Below are 11,143 nucleotides of genomic sequence, written 5' to 3'. Positions count from 1 at the left end.
TGAGACACATTGACCAGAGGGTCAACAAAGTTATAGCCTCGAGTGGCTAATATGTGTTAGAGTGGTATTTTGGGGAACTCATGAAGCAATTATGCTTATAGTGTTATGTGTTATGTGTTTCAGGTACCAACGATGATCGCGGGAAGGCGTCGGCATGATTCATACACACACACACCGGAGTTTATATGTTTTTGATCTTGGGGTTTTGTATTGAGATAATGTTGATACAATGTTTTGAAAAGTGAATGAGAATGATATTATATGGTTTTTAAAAAATTGAAAAATTGTTTAAATTTTTACGGTGTTACATATAGTGTCATAGTACATATATCTTTGCCATATAATGCTTGAAATTTTCGAGATTTGCTAAGATCTAACAAGTTTTTACCAAATAAACTAAGAATTCACACAAAACATATATATAACGCATAGATCTACACATTTTACTTGTATTCTCCCCAAAAATCATATGAAAACCGAAAACAAAGACGTATGAACTCACATTTGCTTTGATATTTCGGTTTTTGAAGAAGAAATGAAGAAGATTTTGGTCCTAGCACACCTTTGAGTAGATCTCGAGTTTAGGAAGATTTCTAGGAGTTTGATCACCAAAAACTTTGCTTAAAAGAGTGATCTAACAAGCGAATGGAGTTATAAAACTTGGATATGTAAAGACTTGTACCTTATGCTTCCGCAGTTGGCTCAATCATGTATGCTATGACTTGTACTCGCCCTGATGTGGCCTTCGCTTTGAGCATGGTCATCAGATATCAAGGGAACCCTGGCAAAGCGCATTAGACCGCAGTCAAGAATATATTCTTAAGTACCTTCGGAGGACCAAGGAATGGTTTCTAGTCCTCGGTGGGAGTGATGACTTAAAGGTGCGAGGGTACAGTGATGCCAGTTGTCAGACCGACCGGGACAACTACCGTTCGCAGTCGGGCTGGGTCTTTACCCTTAATGAAGGAGCAGTGACTTGGAAAATTTCCAAGCAAGAGACCAGAGCTGATTCAACGTGCGAATTAGAGTACATTGCAGCGAGCGAAGCGTCAAAGGAGGCAATATGGTTGAAGAACTTCATTAGAGACCTTGGAGTTGTGCCAGCCATAAAGGATCCCATGGAAATTTCCTGTGATAATGATGGAGCGGTTGCCTTGACCAAGGAACCGAAGGATCACGGCAGATCTCGACATATCGACAGAAAATATCACTTTATTCGACATCGGGTGGAAGAAGGACTCCTCGTAGTTAAGAGGGTATCGTCAGAAGATAACCCAGCAGATCCGCTTACGAAGGGATTGAGCAGGGTTAAGCACTTGCAGCACGCTAGGAGCATCGGGCTGAAGGATGATATTAGTTTAGATTAGATAGTTTAGAAACGTGTAATCGATAAACTGTAATTAACATTTGATGATTAAATAAAAAAGTATTATTTATTAGTAATGTTACTGTCTTATGTTAATTGTTTACCTATTGTTTCATTTTGCATGTTTTGACTTCCTGGATAATAAGAATTATTCGAACCGTCCACAGTCGTTCATATGTTGGAAGTAGGTATGAATGAAGATTGTCATGAATTGGTGTGTAGATTGTCTAAAGTGTATTAGACATAGCAAAAGTTTGTTACAACGTTCATGAGTGCTTATGAGTTTGATTTGAGCATTGGAATAAACCCACGCTTGCTGGAATCACTTCATGGAATTTATCTCGAGTGATTGCAAGACGATAATATCATATGGTCTTAAAACCTAAATATATGGTTTATTGTTTACTAATTGGTTGTGCATTGATAATGCGTAAACGCATCAGTAACTTGATGTTATAAAACGCATTGTTGTGTATGATTTGATTAATAAATAGTAAATGCATATAAGTCGAAGTTTATATGTTCCTTTTATCCTAAGAGGGTAAAAGCAATATCAGGGCCCCGCCCCTTAATGATTTGGTTTGACTTATGTGTCGGGCCCGATCAGGACTAAATTGATGTGTTCAATTAAGTTCTATGTCAAACGAATCAGATATCGAGAAACAAACTGATGGACAATAAGTATGACTATGTTCCATGTAATTGTCTGCACGATATCTAGAATGGAGGACTATACGATCCCTTATCTAAAGGACAGGTTACTGATAAGATCAGAGTTTGACAGCATCTTTGAGAGCTACGATTGCTAATCGGATTGTGCTTACATTTGTAGTTACTAGACTTATCCAAGTGGGAGACTGTTGGATTAGTGTCTAAGCCCGTAACTATATATGGTAAGTACTTGACCCGGTTGTGCATGGTCATTTTGGGTTGCCTTCACCAAAGCAACATGATAGGATGATTTATTAAGAAAGAGGTTATTATGATTTATTAATATGTTATATGAATAATATATTAATGGAGAAATCATATAATTAAATTAATATTAGACAATAATTAATTAAGAAATTAATTATGTGGCTAAAAGACATTGATTTAATATCAGGGACTTAAACTGTTAAATGTGTGATAGTTGAGTATTGGGCTGAGGAGCCTATTGGACTAGGCATGGACGAAATTAGGATGTGTTCATCCCTAATTTCGGCCCTAAGACCCTGTTCCAGAAGCTTCCTTGGATAGCTTAAGGCCTAAGCTGTCCATTAGGGTTTTTGACTGAAACCCTAACAGCTCCAGTATAAATAGGACCCCTGGGCTACAGAAATCGGCTACCCTAACCCTAAGAGTGATAGAGCCGATTTCAAGAAGCCTCCAACCTCTCTCCAAGATCATTCTTTTGCTATTGGTATTTGTAATCCATTAGAAGAGTGACACTTGTGACTCTAAGCTTCAAAGACAAGAAGATTCAAGCAAGCAACAAGAGGTAATGATCTAGATCTGATTTGTATCTTCAATTTCGAATTCTTCTCATTAGATCTAGGGTTTGCAAGTCTTGGATGAATGCATGTACAATTAGAGAAACCTAGATCCAAGCATTAGGGTTTGCATGAGCACATAAGATGTTCTTTTGGCTCAAACCCATCAGATTTAACCTAATAATAAGATCTTTATTTCGACTACCATAACGGACCGATGGGTCATATTATAGTGACCTTTCACCGTATGATGCAACGGTTAGACTTAGATCTCTTTTAGTCAAGCTCTAACACGAAAGATACCTTCCTTCATGTTCTAATGAGATATAATCACGTTCTAGAATGTAACACTTCTAGCTACAAGATGCTTAATCCTAACGGTGACTGCGACACTTCTACCCATCGCTTCTATTATCTTTACCTTCAATCTAAATTCAAATGCTACGTCGAACTTACTTTCTAGATTAATTGGACTCAGTTCTATATGACCATTAGGGTCACAAATAACTTTAATCTTCTTGGCCATTATCGGAACGATGGTAACGACGAACATGAAGAAAAGAATTCAACTACTAGTGCCTTCGTAACTTTGTGACTCATCCCGTTTCAAGTACGAATCTTGTGATTCTGGTAGTACAATCTCACACTACCTTCCACACATATTCATACTTATCCTAAGAATTGCCTCACACTTCCTAAGTTACTACTCGGGAAAAGAAAAAAAAAAAAAAGCAATTTAACACGTATAGATGTGTTCAAGTAATCATATACAAAAAAAATTCCTAGACTCCACTAGGATTTCTTGCATGCATATCTTCAACCCCAATTATATATATATATATATATATATATATATATATATATATATATATATATATATACACACACACATTAATTACTTTCTTAAAATAACTAAAATTATTGGTCCAGAATCAATCCTAAATGCACACAATTGATAGTTAGAACACAATAACCTAACCCTATATATATATATATATATATATATATATATATATATATATATATATATATATATATATATATATATATAGGGAGTGGTTCAAATGAGAACCAAAAAAGGTTAAGAACCGTAAGAACCTCTAACTTTAGATGTTTATAAAGGGTTTAGGGTTAAAAACCCTAAACCCTAAACCCTTTATAAACATCTAAAGTTAGAGGTTCTTAACCTTTTTTGGTTCTCATTTGAACCTTTACCTATATATATATATATATATATATATATATATATATAGGGTTAGGTTATTTTGTTTTCACTATCTATTGTGTGCATGTATGACTGATTCTAGACCAATCATTTTAGTTATTTTAAGAAAATAATTAATGCATATTACATGTTGAAAATATAATAGGTATTAATTACATCTTCAGCATTTAATAAGCATTAATTACTTTCTTAAAATAACTAAAATGATTGGTCCAAAATCAATCATACAGGCACACAATAGATAGTGAAAACATTTGAACCTAACTCTATATATATATATGTGTGTGTGTGTGTGTGTGTGCGCACGCTTTTAAAAATATTTAAAGATGTTTTAAACTCTAGTCCACATCTACGTCAAAAAAGACACAGACCTTTTTAGGTATGCAATTTTTAAAAAAAAAACAACAGTGCATGTTCTGCATACTACAACCAGAAAAACAACAAGATTTACAAACAAAAAAAGCAATCAGCACCCTAGTCTACATGCCAACTTCAATTAAGTGCCTCATTGATGCATTTTCTATCACGGATCTTTGGACCCTTTAATTCTTTGTTGGTTTTTTGGTTACTCACTCGCCTATTGGGTTCTTATCTTAAAAGAAGTATGGCACTAATACTATCTATCCTATTTGTATTTATTCTTTCTCTCAATAGATAAATAAATAAATAAAAACTTCTGGGAAATGACTTTGAATTACACATTTCACATATGGACATTGTTCATTTGTTTTTATGGAGTTGTGATCGAAATGGGTTGCTTTTATGTGGAGATTATGAGAGAGCTTGATCTCCTTTCCGGCATTAGAACATTTAGTGATAGTCAGTTATAATGAGTTAACTTCGTTAACTAAGAAGTTATTAAAACACCTTGAGAAGAAGGTTAGACGGATATTGGTTATGCTGTTTCAGATCAACATAAATACCATGCTAACTACACTCTAGCATCCGCACGATTATTAGAACTTGAAATCTTACATCAACATTCACTTCTAAACCACCGTACAATGAAGACGGTTTCTTATAATCCAATCAACATAGATGGTGACGGTTACTGTAACCATGTAGTTTCCTTGGTAATTTTTGCAGTTCTCAATTTCTTCTGGTGGTGGTGAGATGGTTGAGAGTTAAGGTTACAATGTGTGTGAATTGAGATGGCATGATTATTATTAGAACTTGGTAATGTTATATGCTATCTTCTAAGGTTTTGAACACATTGTTGATTGACTGTTGGAAGCAATGGTATTCTATTTTGGAAAACAGAATGGCGTAGATAGATCAAGTGGCTCAAAAGCTAATTTTCATTTGTTCACTCCCTCACTTGAAAGAATGCTCGCTGCCTTTGACTTTTACAGAGAGTCATGATAAAAGTCGTGTATGTTTGTTCCCCATGGGAGAATAATTTGGAGTGCATGAGTATATTCAACTAAAAATGATTCTTGAAAACAAGAATAAATTCGTTATTCTTTCATCTATGGCTTGGTTTGTCAAGTTCGATTGGTATCCGTATTGTATTTAGTATTTAGCGAAAACGATTTCCACATATTATTCTTTGAACCAATGACGATGAAACTCTTTATTTGTGCACCTGGTTTTAGTGGGTTTTAAATTATATTCCAATTGACCCAAATCCCAAACACATTCGAGTTGGGTTGGGGGATTGGAGCTCCTCCTGTCGTCAACTTTTCATATCCTCCATCTGACCCGATACCTCCTCCCCCAGAATAGTTTTTCTTGCGTTCCACCTTTACAAAATCGGCCAATCTTTTTTTATGTTGATGGGATGGGGTTAGGTGGTTAATGGATGTGGGTGGTTTCTTTGCCTAATATTAAGTGTGATTGTTTTCACCTTTTAACTTTTAAGGCTAAGACCCAATCCCAAAGGCAAAAATCAAGTAAAATGTAGGGAGATTTTCAAGGTTTGACAGCAAAATCATGCTCACTGGCTCTCCTGTAAAGCAATGCAGATGCTTCCACCCTGTTTTGTTACAAGTTATATGTTAATTTCATTTCAACAGCTATAACTAGCTTTTTTTTATTTTCTTTTTAAGAAACAAACAAAACATACCAGCCAGGATGCACAACAGGTCTTCCTGTAGCAAGCGCCCAATTCACCTGATTATATCAATCAAAAACCACACAGATCAACACACCCAGATACATACATTATACAAAAAAAATGTAGTATGTAGGTAGGTGGGTACCTTATCAGTCCCAAGAGAATTGGCAACGACATGGGTGACCTGTTCATCTATTTGATTGGTGCAGACAGCACCAAACTGTTCGGCTGTCTGCCACAACGGATGCAAGTGAGGACTGGCTTCACCCACAGGGAACACCCTGCTGAACACAATTCGACACCCACCTAATATCTTCCTCTGTTCCGATGCTAATATATTCCGCACATCAGCATCATCTAAACATTCTTGCTTAAAAAAATTCTCGTGTATTTTCTCAATAACCTGCATGTAAGCATTTCAATCAAAATTTAGTAACATAAGAAATACGAATATGATATCAGCACAGCATATGGATCAGAGGTGTTTACCGACAATGAAGATGCCAAAGTCCCTTCATCGGGTCTCTCATCATGATCAATCTCAAGAAGGGAAGGCCCTGGAAGCCCAAACTGTCGCCTACTACATGGAAAATATATGTATCTGCAAAGAAACACATAGATTTTGAATTCAAGGGTCTTGTCTGTATTTGTATGGTATGGTATGGTATGGTATGGTGTTATACCTTTCTACAACTATTAAGTTAAGCTTGTTATGAGGCCATACTCTTATGGAATCGTCTATGATTACAACAGCTGATTCCATACCCAAAACCCCTTCCAGATCCTTGCTCTTCGGATCTCCATCACTATCACCATCATCACCCCTTGAGATGACTCTCCCATTGAACAAAACTCCTTTCGGATCAAGCACTTTCGCCATTTCTGTCGCATATAATTTGTTTCCCATTGTGTAAAGATGAAGCTCATAAAGCTTACTCGCCTGAAGTTCACCAAACCATTGGATTAAAAAAAATATTCGACTTCTTAATCTTTTTTTATTAAACAAAATGTTTTTTTTTACTTGCCTTCTCTAAGAACTTCCATATCCCAGGCCGTAGTTTTGTCCACATACACATGTGAGGAAATCTAAACAGATGCCTATGCGACTTCTCACGGTCCTGCTCTTCTTTCTTTTTCAACATCTCATCATGCATCGGTTCAATTTCTGCAAACTGCAAACCATTGAAATAAAATTTAAATTTAAATTCCAGATACACACAATTGTTTTTTTTTTTTTTGTAAAATAAAGAAAAACAAAATGAGAACAACAAACTACCTTAGCTGAATTGAGAAGAGTGTGGTCAAGATCCAACACAAGACAAAGCTTTCGATCAGCAAACATCTTTTTCTGTTCTTCCATTCTCTTTGACCTTTCCCTCTGAATAGCAGCCCGTTGCTGGTCATCAAACCTTCCAAAAAACTGCTCAACATCTCCCCAACCGTTCAGAGGCTGAGACGGGCCAGGCCCAGCTTCTTCAGACGTGGGCCCAGTCCCATTCTGAAGACGGCCCGGTTGTAAAGGTGGCCCTTTCATATTTACAAAACTTGAATGGACTTGTCCCGGTTGTGATGAAGGTATCTGAACAGTCGCACTCACTGTTGTAGACACAAGATCAGCAATATTTTTCAAATTCTTTGTGAACTGACGGGTTATATCTGGTTGGGATGACATTGATGATGATGATGATGATAGCTGTTTTGGATCTAGTTGCTTCGAGTTGCCTGGCTTTTGTAATGATTTACTGTGCAAAGCACGGCGTGGATCACGAGGCTTCATTCGTACTTTTCCCAAATCATCCTGCACCAATGGTTGAGCGCCAGCTGTAGTGGTAGTGGTAGTAGTAGTAGTTGGCATGGAGGCAACAGAAGAACAACTTTGGTTTGACAATTGTGTCGCATAATTTGCAGGATCAACTTGCTTCTGTTGTTCCATATTAATTATGTTCATCCATGATGCAGGATTCACTGCAATATCTTTGAGAATGGATTGCAAGGATGCTGAAGTGGGATTGACACCTGTCACAGGAATATGCAAACTTCCAATCCCGCTACTTGTACTAGGTAAACCAGATGTTACTATAGAATCTGCAACTCCATTTTTTAACCTTTTCGGTGCAGGGCCATCAAGTGGTTCAATTGCAGGTTGTTTACTTGAATCCAAAGAGCTTTCAGGATTGGATGCTCGGAGTCTTGGGTCCCTTGTTTTATTTGGACCCCTAATTACAGAACTTGATGTGGAGTAAACAGGAGCAGCATTCCTAGGGTTTGCAAGTAATTGGACATTAGGTCTGTGTTCCACAGTGGGTTCTGTTGCAGAGTTTGTAGTATGAACTGTTGAGAAACTGGAAACCTCGCCACCAGTGTCACCACCACCTGCATCACCACTGTCTTCAGAAGGGGTTGGACTTGGAAGATCATTTGAAAAAAATGAACTTTTTCCAAATTTCTGTTGATAAGTAGAAACAGCTTTGAGGGCGTCTGTTTCATAACGAGGTACAGGCCTAGGTGCAGGCCACTCTGGTCTTATTTCTGCATCCCCAACAAAGAGTGCTTTGCCTAAAGGTAAAGAATGTGTAGTTTCACGTGTTGGTGATGGAAGACTATCCACATCATGATCTTTATGAAGGTCAAGAAGAGGTAGTAGTACTCTGTTCTTGGAAGTAGATGTTTGTGGTTTCAAAATTTCAGATTGTTTGAGCTTTTGATCTGAAGATACATCGGGAATGGCATCTAAGACAGAATCCTCAGTCAGAAAAACCACTTCCTGGTTATCTCCTTCATTATTGCCTTTGGTATTTGAATATTCATTATTTGAGTTGCATGACAGAAGCATCATCTCTATCTGTCAAAACAAAACAAAAGGGAAATCAATATTCTATCACTACAAGATACTCAAAGTCATATATGATCTTCTTTAAAGTTCAAATCAACCTCTTTCAATTGTTCTGGGGAGAAAATAACAGACATGTTGCTTTTCACATTAGTTAGCACCCTGTAAAAGAGATACATCAGCAATGGTATAGAAAACATGTCATGTAGGAATGAGGGATCGGAACACTTAGATTCTGAATGGAAAGAAATGATAGAGACCTTGATAGTAAGTGTCTACTCTGTTCCTTATGAGTTTGGCTCATGGAGCAAAAAACCTGCAATCAACTACTTCTTAGCCTCTTGTCTATGTGTTTGAAGAATAAACTGAGAGTATCAAGTATTTTGAAACAAATTCCAGTTTCCACCTAATTGAACAGTTATTGATGATATCTTACTGAATTAACAAGCTGAATAGAAGAAAAAGCAAGTCGACCCAAATCATCTCTGTTGGACATGGAATTATCCAAAAGCAGTTTTGAGAAGCTATCCAGGAAGTCTTCGAGTCTGGAACAGACTCCACTGAATGATCTACAAGCAAATCATCATCATTAATCAATCAACTGAACTTCAATCATCCTTTCAAGAAATTTTAGTACTCAAATTAGTTATTTAGTTTAGTTAATTATCAAGTAGTCGTAGACTTACTTCTTTGCATCATTGATAGTTATACTCTCCAACCCAATACGAATTATATTAATCCACTTCTCAACATTATCTTCTCCTCCTCCTTCTTTACCAGCATTGACAACCTCCATATCCAAATCAATTTCACCCTCCTCCAGTTCCCCTTCCTCCTTCTCACTATCACCATCGTCGCTAATATCAACTACAATCTTATCATCGTTTTCCATCACTTCCTTCTTCACCTCAATATTATTATTATCATCATTCAACAAAGGCTGCTTCAAGTTATCAGTGGTAGTACTAGTATTCATGGTTGTTAGATAATCGTCAAGAGGTTTATTCTGAACAGCCTGTGCCCAGGCGAAATTATACAACCCAGGTGCGTAATTTCTAGAAATCTGATACTTATTCTGATACTTTAACAGATCCTGCATCGTCCAAACTTTCTGATGCTGCTGTTGTTGCTTGGAATCATCATCGACTGCATTCTTAGAAGCAGCAATCTCCGTCCCAATCGCCGGCGACTTAACAGCAAAATCATCCGCACTGATCTCTTCAATAGAAGCAGAATCCGATATTTCACCTTCCTCTACATCCAGAGATACCAATAAATCTTTCCCCATTGATTTTTGTCCTTTTAATACCAATAGATTCGATTTGGCTATCAATCAGCTTACGTGACTATAAACCTTCCAAAGATTATAAAATACGTTTATAGAATAAAGATTCAAGAATGGAAGGTCTAATCTTCTCGGATCTTCACAACGAAAGAAAAGGGAAAACGTAACGAATTTGTGGGCTAGGGTTTGCAATTATTTCTAGCCCTAAATGTGTTGCGATTTCGAAATTATATACCAAAATCTGAGATTTAAATGCGAAAATCAAAACGTTGATCTGATGCCTTTAAATCAATATGAAAACTAAAATCAAGATCAAACGACGGGCAGGGGAAAGTGTGAATCGAGAAAACAGATGAGCACAGAGTAACGAAGGAGGCGAAAGAAGAAAAATAAATAGGAAAAGAAAAGCGGGGGGTGGGGTACAGTCCTATCAGATCTAAGCTGGATGGATCTTAGCCGTACACGTCAGCGATTCGTACTGGGGGTTGAATCTAGGAGGGTTTGTATGCGGTATCCTGGAACATCGTGTCTTGATGAAAATTCCAAGAACAGACCCTCATGTTTAAACTATTCACGTTCCAATCCCTCAAAAACACATTTGTGTGCTTTATAAACATTAATTCATAGCTAGAGTTTCATACTTTCATTACTATTCTATACCAGTATTTTCAGTATTTTCACGTATAATAATCAATTGAATAAATTCACATAATAGAAAATTTGAGATTGATGTATATTTTATAGGTTTAGATTGAGTAAATCTTAATGAGTCAATTTTTCATTTAGTTAGACATAATTATAAATCTGACTGAATAAGAACATAATCAATACTAAATTAAAGGCTTTTAAATGCAATATCAAAGAGTTTGAATCTAATAAAGTCAGACTAAGTAAAAAACATATTTCATA

At 36.6% G+C, this 11,143-nt stretch overlaps 1 protein-coding gene across 1 annotated transcript; it reads right to left on the bottom strand.

Moving 5' to 3' along the window:
* Window positions 1-5,422: 5,422 nt before the first annotated feature.
* Window positions 5,423-10,609, bottom strand: CPL3 (C-terminal domain phosphatase-like 3). The gene is made up of 11 exons (XM_079029978.1): window positions 9,636-10,609; window positions 9,386-9,518; window positions 9,210-9,265; window positions 9,051-9,111; window positions 7,396-8,961; window positions 7,145-7,291; window positions 6,803-7,059; window positions 6,609-6,720; window positions 6,265-6,522; window positions 6,129-6,175; window positions 5,423-6,038 (listed from the first exon to the last, which is right to left on the bottom strand). The coding sequence occupies exons 1-11, from the start codon at window positions 10,235-10,237 to the stop codon at window positions 5,975-5,977; spliced, it is 3,303 nt and encodes a 1,100-aa protein (XP_078886104.1). The 5' UTR covers window positions 10,238-10,609; the 3' UTR covers window positions 5,423-5,974.
* Window positions 10,610-11,143: the final 534 nt, after the last annotated feature.

Source organism: Lactuca serriola, chromosome 3 (genome assembly GCF_051521515.1).
Source record: "Lactuca serriola cultivar US96UC23 chromosome 3, Lser_US96UC23_V15, whole genome shotgun sequence".
NCBI classification, from domain to species: Eukaryota; Viridiplantae; Streptophyta; class Magnoliopsida; order Asterales; family Asteraceae; genus Lactuca; species Lactuca serriola.
The sequence above is the reverse complement of the archived record's forward strand: the minus strand, read 5'-3'. Positions and strand labels throughout refer to the sequence as shown.

What these genes read in the sequence shown, in the direction of transcription:
- CPL3 (XM_079029978.1), bottom strand. Translation starts at nt 10,237, where the DNA reads ATGGGGAAAGATTTATTGGTATCTCTGGATGTAGAGGAAGGTGAAATA. An exon ending in CTATTCAGCTTGTTAATTCA is followed by an intron (nt 9,266 to 9,385) that starts GTAAGATATCAT and finishes AGTTGATTGCAG; the next exon opens with GTTTTTTGCTCCATGAGCCA. An exon ending in CCTGTTGTGCATCCTGGCTG is followed by an intron (nt 6,039 to 6,128) that starts GTATGTTTTGTT and finishes GTAACAAAACAG; the next exon opens with GGTGGAAGCATCTGCATTGC.